The 24,146-nt window shown below is 40.8% G+C and overlaps 1 protein-coding gene across 1 annotated transcript; it reads right to left on the minus strand.

The window, feature by feature from the left end:
• Positions 1-1,119: 1,119 nt before the first annotated feature.
• cdh10a (cadherin 10, type 2a (T2-cadherin)) lies at positions 1,120-23,615 on the minus strand. The gene is made up of 12 exons (XM_027142635.2): positions 23,392-23,615; positions 17,739-18,084; positions 11,652-11,946; positions 7,572-7,691; positions 5,355-5,522; positions 4,934-5,121; positions 3,841-4,094; positions 3,252-3,388; positions 3,036-3,157; positions 2,403-2,511; positions 2,047-2,298; positions 1,120-1,715 (listed from the first exon to the last, which is right to left on the minus strand). The coding sequence occupies exons 2-12, from the start codon at positions 17,931-17,933 to the stop codon at positions 1,222-1,224; spliced, it is 2,334 nt and encodes a 777-aa protein (XP_026998436.1). The 5' UTR covers positions 17,934-18,084; positions 23,392-23,615; the 3' UTR covers positions 1,120-1,221.
• Between the last annotated feature and the right edge of the window lie 531 nt (positions 23,616-24,146).

The following is a 24,146-nucleotide window of genomic DNA, read 5'->3' on the forward strand; positions in this document are numbered from 1 at the left end:
ATGTTGCAGTGTTACGTTTGTGTCACGCTCTTTTTATTATTTATTTTTTCATTTTGGTTTCATTAGTGGCTGTAAAATGTCTCCCTCAGGACAGAACGAAGGCGCGCTAATTTGGTCTTTTTATGTGCAAGGCTGCGAAGTGTAGAATTGTTCAGGATATTAAACTCCAGCCTTTCTGCAGTTTGTTTAACACGTGTGAAACACAGTTCTGTATATGAGTGCATTCCTAAAAGTCCTGCCTTCCACCATGTTCCCCTTTGGTTTTTGTTTACTGAGGAGCCAAATCACAAGAGCTAGCGTCTGGACGTGTTGAAGGATGTGTGTGTGGGGATGTTTAAAAAGAGAGAGAGAGAGAGAGAGAGAGAGAGAGAGAGAGAGAGAGAGAGAGAGAGAGAGAGAGAGAGAGAGAGAAAGAACTAAGAGAATCATAAAGTTAATGAGGACGGGATATTGATTCAATGTTCTTTCAAGCGAATAATTTTATGCTAGCTGCTCCAATTCATTTGTTTTTCAGATTTTTTGCTTCCGTTTCCTTTTAATTGTTAAATGTTTTGTTTACAAATAGTCAAATCTGCACACTTCTGTCTGATTTCTTACCAATTCTTCATATGTGACTCACGCTTAACCTGATCAGATCACGGCTAACGGCCCAACAGCGACAGCTTGGCCTTCCCGCGACTCACAACCTGCTGATGAGATGAGTGCGTACATCATGTCTAAAGTGTGAGCAGTTACATTGCTAGACGCATGTGTTGTGCAAATAGCTACAGAACACATCAAGGACAACGAACCATTCATTATTTTTTATTAAAATATATTCATAAAAAATATGGATATAAAACACAACATTCAGAAACAAGCCTGTGTGTGTTGCTGCAGCGCTTCTACAACACTGCTGGATTTGAGCTCAGTGATTATATCCACAGTTTGGCAAAATGACGACATGAATAAAACCTTTCGCACAAGCAAATGAAGTCGAGGTCAAATGTTCGTTTTTTTTTCTTTCTAATGAACAAACAGCATCCACAAAATCACTACACACTCATCTCATCAGCACAAAAACTGCCACGAGACCATGAACGAAAAAAAAATCAGGTTTTTTTTTTTTTTTTTTAGCAAAAAAGTGAACGTCTGTTAGAGTGTCAGTAGAAAATCCATCTGGAGAGACCTTCTGGAGCTCATAGTACGCCATATACATAACGACGATATGAGCAAAATCCTTTAGCTAGTCGACGTGGGCTCTTTGGGCATGTACATGTCAGCTAGCTTTTTAAACTCCGGACCCCAGGTACCCAGGAAGTCATACTCATGATCTCCTTCGTTCACCGATGACTCCAGTGAGCTCAGAGACTCGGCGATGGAGCCATTGCCCTCGTAAGCGTACGTGGCGAGGGAGTCATACGGCGGAGCGGAGGGGTCGGTGTCTGTCTCCTTCAGTCTGTTGATAAGGAAGTCTCTGAGGTCGCTGCACTCGTTGACAGGTGAGCGTGTGCGGTATGGGAACAGAACGTCCGGGATGATGTCACGCCGTAGCTGGTTGCTCTCCTCCATGACCTCCGGGTGACGTAAAGCTCCGATGTCGAAGGCCTGTGTGTCCTCCTCGCCGCCTCCCTCGTCGTTGTAGCTCACCACATTGTCCCTGACATCCTCTTTGGAGATGATCAGAGGTTCCTTACGTCGCTGCTTCCTCAGGGCCGAGAACAACACCACGATCACTGCAACAGCAAAGCCAACAAATAAACAAGATTTTGTCAACTTTGAAGGCAAACAGTTGTGTTGAAATTTTACATACCACAATTACGTATACATGCTTCAATATCTCAGTGTCATGCTGTTATAGGAAAAATAATCAACAATTGTTTGTTGTGAGGAACAGTAGAATGCCTGCAGTGAACAAGCTGTTGTCATAGAAACGCTAACATATTAGAACAAGGTGCTGTTGTATAAAATGAATCAGTACATCCCGACCAATCCGATTTGAGAAAGGAACTTTGGAGAGTTCCTAATAAAGGGTTACTAATGTTAATGTGAACGTGAACTGCGTACTGAGCAGAATGACGATGCAGAGCAGGATGGCCACCAGGGCGGCGGTGCTGAGCCGTGTGGAGAGTAGCAGAGCGTCCACGCTGCATGAGCTCAGGTTCCCCGTTCTGTCACATCCACACACACGTACGGTCAGCGTACTGGTGCTGCTCTGGATGGGATAATCCGAGTCCGAGATGATGATTGGCAGGTAGTATGTGCTCATCTCCTGCCTGTTAAAGCCGCTCCGCCTGGTCAGAATCCTCGCTGTGTTATCTGTAACCAGTCAACACCTAGTGAGAAATCTCCAGGGTTTCAATCCAAGGACAATGCAGAATAGAGTAAAAACATTACATGCATTCTGAATTCACCAGATTCACCTTCGTTGTCAAAGATAGTGAAGTTGGGATTGCTGGAGCTTAAACTGAAGACGAACTTGTGTCCGACGAGAGGCTCATCCGTGTCGATGGCACTGATGGTTTGGATTAACTGAAAATAAACACACTAAATATTAATAATTAGTCTCAGAAAATGGTTTGCAACCAATGTGCTTGTTAGTAGTGGATAAGGAGGTGTGGCCATTATCTGTATAAAAAAGAAGGCCTGGCCTCTGTATGGCATGGCATCCATAATGAAGGAGGCGTGGCCTATGATTGTCTTCATCATATTGAAGGAAGTGTGGTATTTTGACCTGCAAAAAGGCTTTATAAAAAGTAGGTGTGTCCTCTGTGCTTGTCAATCATAGTGTAGGCGGTGTGGCCATTGTACCTGGGAGTCAGAGTAAAATGTAGTCATGTTTTCTGTCCCTGTCACTCATAATTAAGTGGGTGTGGCCTCTCTGTCCACTCTGAGTCATTAATAAAGTGTTTAATAAGCTTTATTACTCTATTCTTTCTGGCTCGATATTTATACATATCTAATATTCACAAAGCAAAATTGACTTTTTTTTATAATTATTATATAATGGATAAAAAACACACATACGTGTTTAGCAAAAACAAAATGTTAGATACCTGCCCAGCTCTGACGTTCTCACACACTAACGTTTCGTAAAACATGGCGAACTCGGGTGCGTTATCGTTCACATCCAGGACCTTGATCAGGACGGGAACGCGGCTTCTCTGACGAGGATTATCTGTAAGCATGGTGAAATAAGCATAAGAGTTATTTTCAAACTTGCTTAAGATTCGTGATGTAAATGTTAGCTTTGTTCTCCAGAGTGAACTTACTTATTTCACTGGCAAGCACGGAGATGTTGTGCCACTTCGACACCTCTCTGTCGAGAGACTTCAGGGTTGTAATGGAGCCATTTCTGGGGTCGATGTGAAACAGTCTGTCGGGATCCGTGTGCTCGTCTATTGCGAACCTGTGAACAATAGTTAGGCTGAAATTACTCTGGTGTCTGTCGTGTGCTTTTATATTTTATGTAGGAGTATTGATGTGATAATAGAGGCCTATTCAGCTTGCAGCCCGGTGCTGGTATCTGACTCATTTTACTTCTTTAAAAGGCATGAGTGAAGCCAAATCTATAAAACAGAATACTCTTTTAATTTCAATGATGCACTAAGATTTAATACAAGAAAGGACCATGTGGAGCTCAACGCTCAATCATTCTTAGCTTAAAGAATAGTTGTATTGTCTTTCCTAGTGGTTAACTAATTTTAAATGGTAAAAAAAGAATAACAATAGAATAACATGTTCAGATCTGATCTACTGTGGTGTACATTTGCACTCAATGCCATTTCCTTTTAACAGCTTAAGCCAATTGCAGAGTATTTTATCAAAAACTCTTTTATTAACAAAATTCAAGCCCCTTACTGAACAGGATAGTCGGTTGCGTCAGGATCCCAGGCAGTAACCGTCCCAATGATGCTTCCCTTCGGTGTGTCCTCGTTGACCTCGATAATGAAGTGTGGCCGACTGAACACCGGTGGCTCGTCCACGTCCTTTGCCGTCACTTTAACGATGGCTGTGTCAGAGAATGGACCCAGATGGAGGAAACCGGGGTCTGTGTGTGTGTTACTCACTTCCACTTTGATGGTGTAGACACGCCTGCTCTCATAATCCAGTTTCTTACAGAAAAGACAGAAAAAAGTGTTAAGAAATTCTAATTTTTAACAAAGATTAGGATTTGGTTCATTCTGATAAGTCAGAATGTAATGATTAACACCATATAATCAAAGGTTTATCTTAACTTGCTCTTTCTAGTACGTTGTTTCTATAGTAACAGCTCATTCGCAGGGTCTTGTATGGCCGACAATTAAAAACATATTCTCGCTGCCCTTGTGAAGTTTTCACTAACAGTTTATTTAACATGGAAGGAGTCTTCAGTGCCACTGCCTTGTCTTGTAACAGTCAGGATACAACTTAATTTATTATTATTAATGGTGCTTGCAAAGCAGAATTATTACTATTGTGCCGGACAAAACTTCGGCACGTAACTTGTCCCGCAGCTTTTGTCCTAGACCCATGAATGACGTGCCAAATTGACCGGCTCATTGAGGAGAGGTGTGCTATGACTTTTTTAAGTGATCCGAGTACCGGTACTTCCAGTACCGGGACTCAAAGTTTTCTCATAGACTCACATTATAAACTTATATACTTGTGTCCTTGTGTCCCAAATGCAAGTGGAACAAGGACTTTCTACTTAAAGTAGCAAGGCTACTGTAAAAAAAAATAAAATAAAAAATCTTGCAACTGGGTCACTTAGCACAAATCCATGCATACATTTACTGTATAAAAGCATCAGCTGTTTCAGAGCAAATGAGATGTCAATTCTGAATAAAGATTTTTTTTGTTTGTTTTTTAGGTTGGTCATGGTTACAGAATAAATATTTCACAGCTTAATCACAGACAACACATTCCAGCAGAGGAAAAAGTAGGGAAAGCCTCACGCTTCTTAAAGCTTTACCTTTTTGACCACGATTATTCCCTCTTGGGATATCTCATCAGTAATGATGTCAAGTGAGTCTTTCCCGTCTCCTTCCAGGATCCTGTACTTCATCTCGGCGTTCTCTCCCTCGTCCCCGTCATTGGCTTTAATTCGACCCACCGTGGAGCCAATTTCTGCCGACTCATAAGTGCTCAGATGATAGGAGCCTAAATTACCATCAAAAGCACAATTAGTTTCATGTGTAAAGGTGAGCATGAAGATGGCATTAAGATGAGAGAGAGACAAAGTTATATGACCTGGATCTAATATAGTAAGGACAAGCCAGTTATTCAAAACCCATGGCGTTTTCATTGTCAATTAATTTGCGAGTGACTTAAGTGTGCGATGTTTTAAAATAAATCCTTGCTCTTGAAATGTTAATAATATGTCAATGTCTTACTGTAGGCAAAGCGTGGCGGGCTGTCGTTAACGTCCGTAAGGGTCACATTGACCACAGTGGTTCCAGACAGACCCCCCATCTGTCCTGCCATGTCTTTGGCCTGAATAACCACCTGGTAGTCTTTCCGTACTTCCCGGTCCATGTTGGACAGGGCTATTCTCACAATTCCTGCACAACCAAACACATTTAGATTTTTATTATGCAGTCATGTATTCTGATTGCTCCAAAAAAAACCCAGCCTGTACCATCAAGGACAGCATTCTCAATTATCAGACAACTGGAATAAAAGTCAGACAACTAACTTAGAAACAACATTTGTTCGCATGTCTGGGGACTTCACTTTCTTACTAGAGATCTGGGAGTTGGCTCAGCCTTAAAGTTAACTCTGTCCCTGTTGGCATCTCTGGACTCTGGACCCTTTTTTGTGGGTAAGGTCTCCCAACATGAAGTATGACCCTACCAATGGAACGTTCTAGATTTTTGTCTAATTTGTCTTACATCAATTGCATTTCATTCTCTTTACCTATTACTTTTACATCCTCTTCGGTTGCTATTGCTCATGGCCAAATCTGGAAGTCCAAAACGCATTGTGTCGCTGCAAATATTTGTGTCGCTGCAAATATTTGATCATGCTTCTCAGGTAATGCATGTTGGGTTTTGTCTGATCTTCCATCTTCAGGACTACCTTGGTTTGTAGTCTTTTTTTTTTTTTTTTACCTTTATTCTAGTTAATCTTCCAGTTGCTTGAATTACAAATCTGTCCCTATTATCTAGCTCAAAATAACCATAAATATACATAATTTTCAAGCCTTGTTTAATTGCTTTAATGGCTAAATCCCTGAATGTGCTATCATCACTGGGACTACCTAGGGTTTTTACCATATATGTTCTACCTAGTACCCTAGTCAGTCCTTCATACATAGAGCTTCCTTCCTTTTTGATATGACCTGCCATCAAAGCTATTTCCTGCTCCACTCTGATATGGAGTGAAGCGCCACTGTTCGACTTGATCTAGTCATCACAGCTATGAACGTTCCTGTAGGTAAAGGATTTACTTTAATTTCTACTTTTAAAACTTCTGCATTTGCCCCAATTTCTCTTTCAGTTCCTGGTATTACACATACACAAAATTGCTTCTGCCTCCTGTTTGCATCTTTCACTCGGCTACACGATGCAAGTTTTTTCTCAAGTTTCCCATTCAATCTGCCATTTTCGAGCTTCCTTTCTAAAGCTGTTACCATCAATTGGCATAACTGCTTCTGTCAGCACAGTTCTTTGAATTTGTTCTTTTCCACTGCTGTGGTTTGGACTACAGACTTTATTGAATCCCTTCCAATTACAAATCTACTTTTCCGTCTTTGTAGTATTCTGGTTTTGTTTTGTCCAGTTATAAATGCATTTGCTCTGGTTCCGCTTTCATTTCCTGTTACTGTGTATCTTTGCAGAACTAGTTGTCCAAAATAGTCTCTTCCACTAGTTGCTTTTATGTACCTTTGGATTCAATACCTGTATTGGATTCTGGATGCTGTATCTACACAACCTTATTACTCTTGTGTCCAAATACTGTGGTACATCCAAGTTTTTTTCTTCTCCACGCACTTATATTTCCAACTGGTGTGCACTCATCCATGTAATTATTGCACAGTAGCTCCAAGTACTGCTGTGAAGCCTTTATATTTAATAGGCAAGGTACACACCAGACATAGACTTGCTACATACTTAAATTAAATGCTAAATAGTTTTTGGTGTTTCAAATAAAGAAGGGAAAATATTCAAAGCAGAATTTGCTCTTCTACGGTATATAAAGGCGGTCGGTGTGCCGCAACGTCTTTGGAAAAATCACATCTTGTTTGGGGAAAATGGGGCAGCAGCAGGGAGGGGCACCATATTGCAGCACCCCCATGGGGTAAAATGTCTTCTTAATGGACATAACGGGAACACTCAGAGTGAGGGAAGGGTCCAGGGGAATTTTATGCATTTATAGAAGTATAAATAAAAAATGACAAAAAAAATATACATAGCCTAGCAGGTCTGTGTTAATATTTAAATTTGGTCTGGTTTAAAATGATGCCTTTGAATGTTGTTTGTAGCACCATGCATATAAATTTGAATGCATGCTGTGATCCGCAGCCTTGTTTAGTTTACATAGATATCAGACTTCTTTAAAAAAAACAGCTTTGGAAATGACACTTTTAACCATATGTTGAAAGGACACACCTGTCTCTGGTTCAACTGAGAAATATGGTTGCCCTTGTAATATGCTGTAGACAAGCTTCGCGCTGTTCCCGTACGAGGCGTCATCTGCATCCGTGGCATTGACTTCTATCACGAAAGTACCTGAGAAAGAAAGGAAAGACGATGTGAGGTCAGTCAAGGCACTTGGCTAAAAACATATTTTGCAAATTTAGACATCAGATAGAATTAACGTATAAAGACGGATAATTCAAAGAAACCTTAGAAACCAAAGGTAATTAGAAAAAAGACCGCTTCAAGGACTTTGGGGTAGTTAAGATTTGTTAATTTGCTAAAGAATTTTTACTGTGAAAGGGAAACTTTTAGTCAAGGGTTCCAACAGATCAATTGAACTCTAAGAGAATGAGAGATACCCTTCAAAAGGAGTTATTAGCTGCGGTTATTTGACTTGCTGAAGAAGTTCTCAAACTTTCTGTTGTTTATAAATACAAAGCACCACATAGAAATTTAAGAGTGTTCCCCAAACGACAGTCCAAATAACCTGCAAGGGAAAAAGTGTCCTTAATGGTTCTTGCTAGGAGTTCTACTTAGAACTTGTACATTTTTAATGGATTTTTAAAATTCTTTCCTCAATCCCAAGAAACGTTGAAAGTAAGCGTTTAGATAAGAGGTCTCTTAGAAACTTTGTGTTAGTTAGGGTTTGTTCACTTTCTAAAAGGGTTCTACTAATACTCCTACCTTCTGTTGTAGGGTTTAAGGGTTCCCTTAGACAAATGAAACACCCTCGTATATGCAACCCGCTTTACCTCTGACTGTTACAAAGCATTGACACTGGAGACTCCTTCCATTAATGTTAAAGAAAAACAGAACAATTCACCATATCAATAGCAATGCTTACACTTTTTTTTAACCATATGTTACTATAGAAACAACAGCATATTAGAATAAACACATTAATATAAACCTGCGATTTGCAGCTGTTGTAGTGTCAGCTCCAGAATCGTAAATTCAGCACTGTGGTATAATAACCGAGTAAAAGAGCTGTTAGCGTGTGCGATTTTTTGTAATTGAACTTCCTGCCAGCCTCTGGTGATAAATGATGGATGGCAAAAATTAGTCCGTGACTTGCGGCCCGAGTGAACAAGTGACTTTGTGCTAACATTATGTTCTTTAGGTAAGATTCTTCCCTCTAAACACAAGCTCTTACACTGCTGCTAGAGCAAAGTATCAGCTGATTAATCTCAGGATAAAGACGTCTCCTGCTCCTGAGGATTGGGACTGTCCTGGGTACAGGGGCCATCAGCAGCAGCAGCAGTAGCAGCAGCGCTCATGAATATGTATAATCTGCTGCATATCAGAATCATTTTCCCTGAGTTCTGTGTCACCACAAAACCATCCTTCCTGATTGTGTGACAACTCAGTGATAAAGACAGAATTAAAATGAGATGTAAAATGGGCCATGTGCAAATGGAAAATCGTCTCAGATTCATATAGAACCCAGAAGGTCACTTTTACTGGTACCCATACATACATTTGCATGAATTTGCATCATATAATACAGTTATTGTAGACTTACTTAAAAAGCAGAGCATTAACCCTTGTTTTAGGTATGGAAACTGACAGTACACTTTGCTTGGTAGCTTTTTTATTTTTTTAGCTACTTATACCAATGTGACAGAATTTCTATGAGGAATTTTCAATTATATTGCTTATATTGCTATTTGGCTAAGCTAAGCTAACCTGACTTTCAACAGTGTTTCTACATCAGAATCACAAACTTTATTAGAATCACAAACTTCATACTGTATATACTCAAACTTTAATCACCTAGTTAGTTCCAGATCAACTTTACTCCCTAAAATCTAAAAAAGTGTCGTGTAACATAAAAAGTTTGGATTTAATTTAAAGATAATATTTGACATCTCACTCCCCTGCTATTTTCTTTTATGGAGACCGTAGGATACGCTTACATGTCATTGGCCACCCACAGCGCAGTTTAATGTTTCCGCGCACTATGACAACTTCGTTTTGGGTATCATCACACCCACCTACGGCTTCGAGTCCAGAAATAGAAATGCAATCTACAGTACAGCAGTTATCAGTTTAGCATTAGTTTTGGTGCAGTGCGCCACGCTGTTAATGTGATATCTCATCTTTCAGGAAGTAAAAAATAACTACAGATGGTTTAGAAATGCAAAAACATCTCTCTTGCTCTCTCTCTTTTTTAAAAACTACTAAGTTTGAGTTATTTTACTTTCTCTCTTGCAGAAATGAGCTGTAATGAATGAAGCTCCCACTGAAGCTGAAGCACTTCTTCTTCATCTTCTTCTTCAGTCTGCCCTCTCCTTTAATTTTCCTGCTCTGGCATCAACACACTGAACACAAGGTTTCAAGTTCAATTCCCAAGACTATAAGAAAGGCACTTTTGGGGCTTTGAGCAGAAAATCTTTAAACTTTAATTTCTCAGCTCTGTGCTTACACTGGATTCACATGTCACGTGTGAGTAGCTTTGGATTAAAGATGAACGAAAGTACTGAACTTTCTATAAAGTTATGTGTGTTTTAAGTTTCTTCCTATAACAATGCTACAAAAGGTTTATTCCTTTTACACCACATTAACATGCCAATTTATTATATCATATTTGTTTCTTAAGGAACTAAGTTTTTTTTTTATTAATTTTCTTTTTATCTATTAATGGTTGCATTTAATGCAGTGTACAGTAATGCCTGCAAAACAAATGAGATCTTGTTCTCTTGTTATACAGTCGTTCTCACACCAGGGTCTTTTTTATTTCTCTTTAAGCCGAAAAAACACAGCTTGTCATGTTTTCCACAAACCAGCAAAGTGTAAACTCTTCTGTCCTAAAGATGTCAGATAACTTTAAGTAACGTGTCAGAAAAGCAATTTATTTAAAAATAAACAGCAATAAACAAATAAAGGAAGTGAACATTTCAGAAAACAATTACTTGCTTTTAAATCAGTTTATATGGAAGCTCCATTGTGAATGAGCTGTTGCTATAGAAACGATGGCGTATTAGAACGAGTGTGTGTCTAAGCTGCTCTTATAGAAAACTAGATCAGGACATTCCTTCTGACCAATAACAATCCAGATCTCAGCAGTGATTAGGCAGAATGCAAAATTGTAAATGAAAATAATCACTGATTGCTAATGCGAGTTAATGTCAAACCAACCAAAATGTTCTTATTATGGCAAATTTCTGAGAATCTGTTTAATTGTAAAATGGTTGATGAAAGACTACAGTAAGCTGTCTGGCATTAATGAAGTAGGAAATTTGAGTTAATAATATTGGAGGATTGGTCTAATGTTTAATTATTCTAAGTCTGATTAGACTTTAATTAGATGATTACATTAGTAGGAAAGCTAACTATCTGGTGCATCTGATTTTTTTCCAAGATGGATATGCGGCATCCCACAGGGCGGAATGCTGAGTCCCCTGTCATTTGAAACTTTTAGCCCTTCTACCACTGGTTATAATGTTGTTTAGCAAAGCTGCATTGATTACTTATAGCACTGAATTTGAAACCAAATTATTTAAGGGCATGATGAAGTGTTCCTATTAATTATCCCGCTAATTCCCATTACGTTTTACTCCAGCAGTGCACAGTTGGAAATTCTGGAGGCATTGCATTAAGATGAAATGCTTGTGGGCATGCTGTTATATATAAATATGACACAGCAGAGCTGTAACAGCCTTTCTATTTCGTGCCTTGGTTGCATCACCACTCAACTGTGGCTCAATTTCCAGAAACAAAATAGGTACATATATCCCTGTGCTCACAGGAGAAGTAAAACTGGTTACCAAGAGGGGGAAAAAATAAAAAAAATGGCTCCCGAATCATACTTCAGTCCCAATTCAACACTTGCTGACATTCTTCATGCTCCAGCGACTTGTCAAAAAAAATAAAAGTCTGAAAAAAAAAACAAAAAAAAAAAAACAAAGGCACTGAGCCATCCTTGACCTTAAAGGCTCTCGGACGACAGATTCACAGAAGCATCACGCCTGAGAGCAATCTCCCAGCGTGATATTAAATGCACCACGGGAAAACAAGAAAACATGCAGAATTCGATATGAGCTTCCTCACCGACGTCAGACATCTCAGGGACACTAGCGGTGTAGATGGCTTGCGTGAACTTGGGCTCGTTGTCGTTGATGTCGTGAATCTTGACTATAAACTCTGTGGCCGGTTCCAGGGGAAGGCCAGTGTACTTGTTGAAGGCCTGTGCTTGGAGGGTGTAGGATGCTTTTTCTTCTCTGTCGAGTCTCTGAGTGGCATGGAGATCACCTGACTTTTCATCGATGCGGAAAATGGTCCCTGCTCCTTCTCCGGAGAGAATGTAGCGTGCTGTGCCATCTCCTCTGTCTTTATCCGAACGAAGCTGTAAAGACACAGAAATACAGACAGGTGATGAAACAAACTGGATCATATTGATGCTCACATAGGACCAGACTGACCCCTACAATAGATAATATTGAAAAGTACACTGGATTACACTGACTGGCACACTAGATCACATTAACACCTAAGCTGGATCACACTGGCACCCACACAGGATCATATTGATGCCCTCAGTGGATCACAATAATATGCACACTGGATCACACTAACTCCCACACTCGATCATATGGATGCTCACGTTGGATCACACTGACACCTTATCTGGATCACACTGGCAAATGCTGGATGATATTGACATCCTCACTGGATCACACTCTCACAGTGGATCTCACTGAGGCAAACCCAGGATCTTATTGATACCCACCCTGGGACTCACATCGGCACCCACACTGGATCACACTGATGTGCACCCTGGATCACATTAATGCCCATGCTAGGACACAATGTTTCTTCTTACAATGTTTTAATCCATGAGTTACCATGAGTTACCATGAGTTACCATGAGTTACCATGTATGTTGGTGTTGAAACCACTAATTTTATGTTCTCTTAGTGTTTTGGTCCCACTGATGGATTTTCAACCATGAATTGCAGCATATCAGCAAAAGCTTTCAGAAAGGAAGCTCTCCGGGGACAAAAGCAGCTAATAAGCACCACAGAGAGAGTTTTCAGAGCTCACGCCTTCGGGACTTATTCCATTAAACACTAATGAGGCTTTTAGTCCGTTTTGATTTGGAATTTTTTTTCACTTTCTCTCGCTGTCTCTCTGTATGCTTTAGCTGCATTACTGTTTGTAATGGAACTGATTTCCTGCTTTCTGTCTCAGTACCAACTTTGCTTGTCACAGGGGTTGAACTGTAAATTTTGCTTCTCCAATTTTCTTTTGTCAGCATCCTGACTTAATGATTATAGATGAAACAGCTCATCAGATCCATGTTTATTTATGCATTATAAATAAGTCTTCTGAAATTCGCCCTACAGGAACAGCTCAATATTTCATGTACTAGATGGTGTCTTGTTTAATGTGTATATTATATATGAAATTCTCACTGTGGTCCTGATTCTCCACCCGTTGGAGTTCATTCACCCTCCACAAATCACCACATTCTCTCCACTGATGCATGATAAAATTTTCACACAGGGGTGTTGGACATGAATAGTTGCCAAGATTCCATTGGTGCCAAAACCTCTGCTGTGCTACAGGAATGTTCCTCTTTATATGCTGACAGTTTTTCTGTGATTTTATTTTTGTGAAATAAATATATAAATTCAGCTCTACAGATTCCTTTCACCTCAAAAAAAGTAGTAAATGTAGAGAGGAAATCTGCAAAATTCCAGCATAGTCTCATTACTGCAAATTCAGAGCATTTGACTTCTATATATAGTAGAGACCTGAGGGGGTGTAACTAATTCGGTGATGATATGTGCTTCAGATGTATGAAAGATAAGTTTCAAGCAGCCAGTGATTCAATAGCAAATGATTTAAAGCTTTGCCTCCAGCACAAGGTCGTTTAGATTTTATTTACATCATTTAGAGCTTATTTAAAGAAAGTGTTGCTCTCGAGTAGTCAGAGGCCACAAACACCTTCTTCACTTGGTGTGACAGACACAAAGGACACGCCTCCTTTACTTGGATTAGTGAAGAGGCCACACCTTCTTCACTTGGTGTGACAGACACAAAGGACATGCCTCCTTTACTTGGACTAGTGAAGAGGCCACACCTTCTTCACTTGGTGTGACAGACACAAAAGACACACCTCCTTTACTTGGACTAGTGAAGAGGCCACACCTTCTTCACTTGGTGTGACAGACACAAAGGCCACGCCTGCTTTACTTGGACTAGTGAAGAGGCCACACCTTCTTCACTTGGTGTGACAGACACAAAGGCCACGCCTGCTTTACTTGGACCAGTGAAGAGGCCACACCTTCTTCACTTAGTGTAACAGACACAAAGGACACGCCTCCTTCATTGGGACTAGTGAAGAGGCCACACCTTCTTCACTTTGTGTGACAGACACAAAGGACACACCTCCTTTACTTGGACTAGTGAAGAGGCCACACCTTCTTCACTTTGTGTGACAGACACAAAGGACACGCCTCCTTTACTTGGACTAGTGAAGAGGCCACACCTTCTTCACTTGGTGTGACAGACACAAAGGACACGCCTCCTTTACTTGGACTAGTGAAGAGGCCACACCTTCTTCACTTGGTGTGACAGACACAAAGGACACGCCTCCTTTACTTGGACTAGTGAAGAGGCCACACCTTCTTCACTTAGTGTAACAGACACAAAGGACACGCCTCCTTTACTTGGACTAGTGAAGAGGCCACACCTTCTTCACTTAGTGTAACAGACACAAAGGACACGCCTCCTTTACTTGGACTAGTGAAGAGGCCACACCTTCTTCACTTGGTGTGACAGACACAAAGGACACGCCTCCTTCACTGCGACTAGCAAAAACACGTGTTTTTTTTTTTGTCAACGTGTCTTTCACTGGGACTAGCCAAGGGGCCATGGCTGTTTTACTGGGTGTGACAGACAAAAGGCCACGCATCCTTCAATGGGTGTGACAGAAACAGGAATGTCATTTGGTTATCAAAGTCAGAATGAAATATTTTTCCATTAAGAAAGCAATATGCACCTTCACTCATTTTAACACTGACTGCTAAAGTGTTTGACATACAGTAATGCAGCATAAATCACCTGACTTGATTGTGAAGAACATCACGTAAATCATCACATCTGCCACCTAAAGTGAAGTTGACCTCCAGCACAATTACGCCAAGGTAAAAGTCCACTAAATGGAAAGGTGATTTAACATCGTAGCAAACGTCCTGACAAAGTGAAATGCAGAACTATTCTGAAGTAGAACAAGTTATAAGAAAAAACTCAAAACTAGCAGCACAGCACTCAGAATTCACACATCTCTGGCCCAGTTTTAAGAAAGTATACAGTACAGTATGTTACGGCATTGAGACGATGGGATGTGATTTATAATCCTGCAGCTGTCAGTGTAAAGAAAACATCCTGCTAGATTGTTTAAAGAAAAGTAACAGACAGAAAGTCCAGACAACTCTCTTTTCCTCGAGGGAGATCATGTTCTCGCTTTCCACCTGGTCGTTTTATGGATTGTGTTTTCAGTGAACTGGATGAAATGTGTCCTGTACCGCACACTTCCTCTGTCGTTCTTTCTTATCTTAACCTTTGAAAAAAAAAATAAATTATGTCATTTTTTTATTGACAATTTGGGATTTGAGTCCAAAATTCACATCGATATTAAAGCAGGGTGTATTCAAAAGTTCAGCGTATTTACAGCAGAGCCGAGTTCCGATTGTCTCAATGCAGACAATAAATTGGTGACAATAAATAAACTCTAGTTAAATGTGGCCCTGGTCATAATACTTGTTCAGGTTATCTGATAATGGATCACTTTTAAATCTTTGCTGTGAATTATAGTTACATGAGAACTCCATAGTTACATCGCAGCATGTCCTTGTTGCAGTTATTTTAAGATGTCAGTGTTTTCATACAGCAGCCTCTTTGATTTGATCCAAACCAATTTGTCTGAGAGAAGAGATTTCCATTATTAATGACTGTGATATAATTAATGCGTAGGGTTTTGCTTGTAAAATGAAGTGTAGGAATCTCCATGATTTTATCCGTGCTTCTAACATCTGGCTAAAATACAACTCGGATCCTGTTATGCATTTCACCGTCATGCATCGTGTTTCTATTAATGTGGTTTTACTACTACATTATCGTTTCTATAGTAACAGAGGGTTAATTTAGTCAGATTTGTATGGCAGAAGTTTGCTTCTCAGTTTGCATCCGAAACACATCGAACTTAAGGTGAATGGGATACTGAAGACCATATCAGGTTCCTCTGCTGTCAGACAAGAACAGGAATCTGATGCTATGACCAAGCCAGACATCACCTTTTTCCAGTGTTTGGGTGAGTCACTGCTCATGGTAGCCTCAGACTCCTTTTCCTAAAGGGAGAGGAACCTGATGTACTCGTCTGATTTTGTAGCTCATCCATCTCAAAGTTTTGATGCGTTGTGTGTTCTGAGATGCTTTTCTGCTCACTACACTTGTGATTATTTGAGTTACAGTACACTAGACTTCCTGGTAGCTCTGATCTCTCTCATGAACCCATGCCCAGCCCATGTGACACCAACAACCATGATCAGACGTCCTCACACTGACATTTTGATGTGATCGTTAACAGAAGCTCTTGACGTGTACAGTAGCTGCATGATTTTATGCGTTGTGCTGCCTCCACATGATTGGCTGATCAGATCACGCCAGCTGATGAGGTGCACAAGTAACCTATTAAAGTGGATATCTAGTGTATATGTATTCTAATAAAGAGATATTCATTTAGCGTTTTTGGATGCAGTCTCCTGTGTACTTGCTTCATAAAAGTCAGCAGTAAAGCTTTCTGTAAGTTTCTGTAACTTTAAGTTTTCCATAACCTCGGGACATAATATGCAAGAAAAAAGTGCTCATCTGCATAAAAATCTACAAAGCATTCGTAGCATGAAAAGCCTTTAAGATATCCCAGTGACCATTTTAGAACTGACACCAGAAAGCAGACTTGTTCTTGAAAAGAGCTTGCTAGTCACTTTTTAAACGAGATTGAAATGCAATATGCCAACTTTGCTGACGTTAGCAAATAACGCTGACGCTAACTGACATTTAACGCTAACCCTATTAGCCTTTTAATTAACTGAAAGTGGGATTTCAATCAAGCAAAAGCTGAGCGGGGGTTATATGCTAACATGACTGCTGCTGTTAGCGCTCATTCTTTGCTAACCAGATTAGTGTTTTTGATTGAATTAGAGTATTTAATTAGCCTTAAACAGACAAAATGAGACCTTTTTTTTTTTTCTTCAAAATGAGGTGGTCAGACGGAAGGCCAGGAATTGAAAGTGTAGTAACAGCTCAGATTAGCCATCAGAACCTTTGCCAGCATGACAAAACCCTTGACCTGAAATCCTCCTTGAATTCGGTTGAGCGTCTCTCTTCTAACTGTTGCGTTTGGTGACAGTAGGGAAAACGTGCGTTATATTTTTAGTGTTGCAAATTATACATTGTGATCACGCCATGTCAGGAACAGAGAACGTGCTGATGAGTGCTGTTGTGGGCTCCTCTTTCTTGGTTAATGTGGCATAAATTTGGCATCGCCTCTGAATTGCAGCTTGATGAATTGCAAATCCTCCTTTTATACGGGTGCTGCAGATGGGTAGGAAGTCAGAGGAGGAAAAAAAGAAAGAGAGAGAGAGAGAGAGAGAGAGAGAGAGAGCGCGACGAGAAAGAGAATGAAATAGCCCGTAATTGTCGATTCCTGTCAGGTCCCTTGTGAGCCACTTTGTCCTAGAAATGAGAACAGTAAAACCAGCGCAACGCCTGGTACAAAATACTCTCCCTCTGTATCAGACGCCCACCCCTCGGCCCACGTCTTTTTTTCTCCTTCACCCCTTTTTCCCGCTCTCTTTTTAGCTCATCTGTGAATATTCATGCCTCTGCAACTGTGTAATTCACATTTCTGCGGCTTTATTTTTCCCTGCTTTGATAGCAGCCTTTCTACGCACCCGTTTTCAAACGTCGGCGTGTCACGCCACATAAACCTCAAAGGAGATTTTTCATTCCTTCACAATTTCCCCCTCAAGGCCTTGTTTGGAAGTCGGTTCCAATTTGAGAAGATTGCTGGCGGTGATGGGGATGAAAATGGGGATGAGGGATGCAACGAAACTGCGTGCCGTCTCTCACCTTGCCCACATATTGATAGTTACTTCCTGTGTATTCCTCCGACAGGAAGAACTGCCTCCACATCCAGTCACGCTTGGACCTGTGCAGTGCTCGTCCGTCCGGCTGCTGCACACGGAGAACGATCCCCCGACCCCTCGCTGAGGAAACCAGAGGGAGGAGGGAAAGCAGCACAAACAGCCAGAAGAAGGGATTCATCGCTCGGCTGTTTCCGATTGATCCTCGAGCTTGGGCTTGATCCCGGATGAATAATCTAATAAGGAAGGCGGCGCTGAATGGGGAACGATCTAAACGCTTGGATCAGCAACTCCGGCATCGTAGATGCTGGCTTTGATCTTCCTTTGAATCCCTGGAAAAATGAAAAAGCAGAAAAAAGTGAGTGCGTTTGCATGCCAACTTTCTGTCGAAGAAGAAAAATTCATTACATGCCATGCCAGGCTTTTGATATGAAATGAAAACTCAATATCTTTTCATCATGGTTTTCATCCATCATTCCAACAGGGATGGAACTCGGAATGAATTTAAAAGCTTTATGATATTATTATTATTGTTCTATAATTCTGTCACTGTGGGATTACTGCGACTGTGCTGAAATAACAGCGATGACCTGAGTTTGCGTTTTATTCCTCTTTTACCTCAGCAGCGTGTTAAAGAACAACACAGAAACCAGGACACAGATCAGATCCAGATCGGTTTATTTTCTATTAAGGTAATAAGACAAAAGTCCGAAAACACAGAATATAGAAGTCGGAAAACTTCACCTCTGACTCTTGAACCTGATGATGTTTAAATAATTGCTTCTTTACAGAAAGCATCACCATAGCAACACCAAACGAATCCCTGTGAGCTACAACTAGCTGTTACTATAGAAACCGTAACGCCATTAATATAAATCCGTGATTTGCAGCATCATTGCAATTAGAGGAAATCCATCAGCACTTTCTGACCAATCAGAATGCAGAATTCATTCAAGATCATCAGCTAACGTCAGGAAACAGCGTGATAACACAAGAAGAAGCCGGTTCGCTATAAATATTTATCACGAGGGATCCCTCTGCTAAGGTAATCCAGAACTTTCTCTAGATAATTACTGCACTCCGCTTTCTGGATGTGGAGGATGTGGAGGTCTGCAGGAACACGTCGGATGATCTCTGCCAAACAGAATGACACCATTACAGACACCTGATTGCACAAGTCACTTTTCTCATTGTTAAATCCATTTTTTTTTAAACGCTCTCCTCCTCATTATGTGTCAGAGGTATCGATCGAGATGATATCGTCTCCCTCGTGCTGGAGCCAGCGCTAACAATGAATAATCCGGGAAAACAAGGGCAGCAACTCAATAAAGCGGCGCAGCAAATCTTATTCACGGAGCGTCGGGCCGTCCTCCCTTTCACAATGTCAAATCTGTTTACGCTCACCAGTTTTTCATGCGCGGATTAAGCTGCCGAAAGTAAAGCGCAGGTGCATAAATGCACGAGGGTGCACCAAAGCCGCTCATATAAAGCGAATCGATACGCTCGACTTTGATTAAGTGTAGCAGCTCGTCTGGGGTCGGATTCAAATCCCACTCAGCTTGTTGCCTTGTGTAGTAATTGCCTTTAGCTGAGAGGCCTAAGTTTGTTTCTCCGGCTTGCAGACTGACAGGAAACTTTCACTCGACTCGGAGGAAACGGGAACTTACATCACCTCTAATGGTTCTTTTAAGTTCTTTCTCCCGTTCCTTCGTAACGGAAAAAAAGTTTGCAATAGAAATGTTTTACTATTCCTGATCACACAGGGAATTAAACAAACCGTGTAAGAGCACGCTACGAATCGTAGGTGTAAACAAAATAACATGTCAATGTAAATGAATCGTGTTGACAAATGAATCACTGGTAAATCTAAGTGTGTAGTGTGATGAATCGTATAATCACACATGAGCGTAAATGAGTCATGGGGCCAAATATCACCTGGGAACTAAATGAATCGTGCGTGAAAATCACGTGTGAACTAAACGAATCATGTCGAAAACATTACGTGTGGAAATAAATGAATCATCTATAAAAGTCACATCATAGAGTAGTGAAATAAATATTAAAAAAAAGTTAAACGTATGGAATCATATGTAAAATCACATGACAGTCATGAAAAATCACGTGAACAGGAATGAATCGAATATTTTTAAAGAAGTGAATCGTGTGTACAGTGATGTCAAAATAAATGAATCATGCTAAAAAGAATCAAATGTTTCATCAATCATATGACCAGAAAAGAATCACATGAAGAATGAATCAGGTGTATAAAATTACATGAAACTAAACGAATCATGTAAAAATCACACGTGAACATCGACGTATGTGAAAAACACAAGCCCACAGCTCATGTAAAAGCCATTCTTACAGATTAAGGAGTCTTTAATGAGGGTAGACGAGCGAGTGTGTGTGTCAGAAAAGCAGCTGATGTGTTCAGAGAAACGAGAGCAGCCAGGTGGAGAGGAGCTGAGTTAGAGGTGTAGAAGTGTACAAGGATAGTCAGCATCATAAATTAAAGTAAAGCGTGTTTGCACCACCGGTTAAACTAAACCCAACCCAACTAAAACCAACAGGAGTGTACACACTAGACTTTTTGAATGTGGTGTCTCGTAGCAACAGCTCCTCTCTAGTGCAAAAAAAAAAAAAAACCCGCAGAAGCCTCGACACATTTGTCATAATCGCATGCCGTGGCTTCCACCGTCTCCAAACACCGAGCACAAACAGACCTCCACCTACATCCGAGAACGACGTACTGTATCTATCTGCAAAGATTTCCAATAACATCGTCCAACGTTTTGAAAGTAAGCGTTCTGCTAAAAATGAAGGATGGTGTAATAGAAGCCCTTCCGAAAATTAGTCCGAGATTGCTTTTGTAATTGAAAAACCGAGCAAGTCCGCTAATGGCTTTCTGTAGAGTGCAAACGCTTCTCGCACGTAATCCTGCCGCAGCTCTGATGTTAATCTCGTCCAGGCCCTCAGGCTTCGTGCGTGCATGCGTGCGTGTGTGTGTGTGTGTGTGTGAGAGAGAGAGATAAATGGACTCCCTTTTGTAACAATTAAAACGTCTCGGATAATTGTTCTTCTTATTATTATGATCGAACGTTCTAATTAGAAATGTAATTTTAAAACGCCGGACGTGAGCGACCCTCCGTCGGAACCCTGTGACGTGCTTCTGAAGTGAGAAAGGGATAGGGACAGAAAGAGAGAGAGAGAGAGAGAGAGAGAGAGAGAGAGAGAGAGAGAGAGAGAGAGAGATGAATGGATGCAGAACTTGAGAAGTTACAGCTTCTGATTTTGTGAGGGCTTCAATCTGAGGTCACATTGAGGCTGTTGAGTGAGAGAAATGGGAACAAATGGAGAAAAAAGAAATAGAAATAAATTGAAATAGAAACTGAGCATTATGGGAGAAACACATGAATAACGTGACAAATTACTGGGCAACAAAAAAAGAAAAAAGAAGAAAAATCATGTTGGTTTATAGATAAAAATGACATTTCGCTTTTGGACACATGGTGGAGCCCCCGAGCTTTTCTACACCTCAATATCTCTCTCTCTCTCTCTCTCTCTCTCTCTCTCTCTCTCTCTCTCTCTCTCTCTCTCTATCTCTCTGTGTGTGTGTGTGTGTGTGTGTGCGTGTGTGCCTCTCTCTTTATCTATCTCTCACTTTGGACAATTTTCACAGCTGCCGTCTCCTCTGTAATATTAATGCCCTGTCGTCTTTGTTTTGAAACTTTGATACAGATCAAATCTCTGGCTTGATGATTGGTTGCCCGGAGGATCAGGCTTTGATACGGCCAGGTTCACAGAATCAAGGCAATCGTGCGAGCTGTGCGTTATTACAGACGACACTTCCTGTGATTCCATTACGCCGCCAGGAATTAATGAACCGTTCAGGGTTTTTTATTTTTTTGGAAGGCCGTCCTCTGTGGTGGTCTCGAGGAATCTTTAACGTAGCCTCGATCAGGACATTTAATACAGAACCGTCGTTGTGATTAGTGCATCGCTGATGTGTTGTGCTGTTTTATGGTAGAATCTTTGTGTATGATGAATCAGTGCAGTTGCCCAGGCTCCCTAGATGATTATTTTCCACACACGTGTTTTTCTTTCTAGAGACGGATTAATTACCAGGCCGAGAGACATAGAACGTGCACCCTAGGACGGAGGCATTCATATTATTACATCCTCTCCATGGAAATAAATTGATTGTCTCTGACTTTTATCTCATTATGAGGCAAATTGCATCCACTCTAATCCCCTCTTCATAAGAAATAAAGAGAGAGAGAGAAGGAGAGAGAAGGAGCGAGATAGGGGAAAAATGAATCCGGAATCGAACTGCAAAACGCAAGTCTCATAATTCATGTCTGCGTTGAAAGGCAATTATACATGTGACCCCGGTTCGGAGGAAATGCGCACTTTAATTTGCGCCAAACAGTCGTGCCATTATGCGTCCGGCTCAGATGTATAAATCACTCTGAGACTCGCACGACACATCCCAGAGAGAGCCAAATAAAAATGTCAAACTCGACCCAAACTAACCACGATGATATTATTCATAAAAATTATACAGGGGTTTATTTTCCTGACATAGATTTCATGTAGAAGTCACGCAACATTGAGGAGCCTCCTGGGTTACAGCCACTGCAGAGTCTAAATCTCACATCACATCTTTTACATTTTTTAGATTTTCTTTACTCTTCTTTACTAATAACAAAACATATGTCAAGTATATACGACACGCGGAATCGGGACATGTATGATGCTCAGCTTCACATTCTGCATTAACGTTGTTTAAAGTCAGGATCAGAATATTTTACAGGACCCAAGATACGACCCTGAGGGACTCACTATAAGACATATAAGACAAAGACAGACAGACAGAGACAGAGAGAGAGAGAGAGAGAGAGCGAGAGAGAGAGAGAGAGAGAGAGAGTGTGTGTGTGTGTGTGTGTGTGTGTGTGTGTGTGTGTGTGTGTGTGTGTGTGTGTGTGTGTGTGTGTGTGTTTGTTTGTGTTTGACGCATGGAAGTAATATCAATGGCTATCAAACAGGTCCAACTGACAGACACTTTCCGGAATTAGGAGCAAAAGCAACAGGAGCAAAAATAAGGACAACCTTCAAAGCTAAGGGTTCATTAGACTGCATCACGATGGAGATCAGATCATTAACTGTGGAGCCAGTACTTGCAAAAAAATTTTTTTCAAAATATAAAACGACTGATATCATAACGAACTGGTCGGATCACATCATCATCATCATCATCATCATCATCATCATCATCATCATCAATCATAACGCAACACTAGACTGGCTTTAGTGTAACTTGTACAGAAGTGAAGAAATCAATCATATTCTGATATTTATGGTGATGTTGGTAATAGTTCCATCCAGAGATCCTGACCTCTTGTTTAAAAGGCATGAATATTTATCACATGATATAATTAGGATATTATTATGATTATAAATATGATATTCATTTGCATTGGAAGGAAACAAACACTCCTTCATGGGCATGGATATAAAATATTAACAGCTCCTTATATGCAGAAGCATGTTGCACAGCTGGGATAAAAAGAGCAAAAAAAAAAAAAAACCAAAAAAAGACCCCAAAAAACCAAAAACAAAAAGAAAACAAAGCTTCTTACCTCAATAGAAGGTTCCTTCGCTCTTTTGGGCGCGTGTCGTTCTCATTGAAGTGCGACACTGGCTCCTGTCTTCGCCTCTTGGCAGTGCTCAGGCTCCGAGACTGGCTACAGTTGTGCAGAAGACTCCAGCTGCCTACCCCCTCTCTCCCTCTCACTCTCTCTCTCTTTCTCTGTGCTCTCTCTTCTCTCTCTCTCTCTTGCTATCTCTCTCTGAGCTCTATCCTTTCTTCTCTCGCTCTGCTAGACAAGGATGCAGTTTGCAAAAGGGTGGGTGGAGGTGGTGGGAGGGGGGGTTGGGGTGCTGCTGCTGATTGGCTGCCATTCATAAGGCTGTGGTAAGGAGGGGTGGGCTGGTGGGGGGTATGTTAGCAAAGCTGGCAGCTGACTGAGGCACCAAAAAAGAGGACAGCAAGTTAGAAAGGTATTAAAGTGATGCTAAATAAGACAAAATGTGACGGATTTTTACACATCATGGATTTTTATCCATTTCTAGTTACATTGTGGGACATCCATGAAGCGAGTTCTTGCTCATGTTCTAGCAGCTCTAAACTCTCGTATACCTCAACAACCCTCACTCCTCTTTCTCTCTACATTAGTCCACTGGCAGAGCAGCAAAGCATCTAGGAATAAACCAACAAACAATCAAACAAACATTTTTGTAGGCATTTTTTTCAGTTGTGTAAATGTGAACCATCAAACTGTGAGTGACAGGTGCAGAAGCCACGCCTCCTTTATTTTGACTGACAGGTACAATA

This window comes from Tachysurus fulvidraco, chromosome 22 (genome assembly GCF_022655615.1).
Source record: "Tachysurus fulvidraco isolate hzauxx_2018 chromosome 22, HZAU_PFXX_2.0, whole genome shotgun sequence".
Classification (NCBI taxonomy): domain Eukaryota; kingdom Metazoa; phylum Chordata; class Actinopteri; order Siluriformes; family Bagridae; genus Tachysurus; species Tachysurus fulvidraco.

Bases quoted from the DNA above. Each gene is read 5' to 3' on its own strand.
- cdh10a (XM_027142635.2), bottom strand. From the start codon at position 17,933: ATGAATCCCTTCTTCTGGCTGTTTGTGCTGCTTTCCCTCCTCCCTCTG. The intron at 3,158-3,251 runs GTAAGTTCACTC...CCATGCTTACAG, and splicing joins CGTGCTTGCCAGTGAAATAA to ATAATCCTCGTCAGAGAAGC. The intron at 1,716-2,046 runs GTACGCAGTTCA...TTGCTGTTGCAG, and splicing joins CTGCATCGTCATTCTGCTCA to TGATCGTGGTGTTGTTCTCG.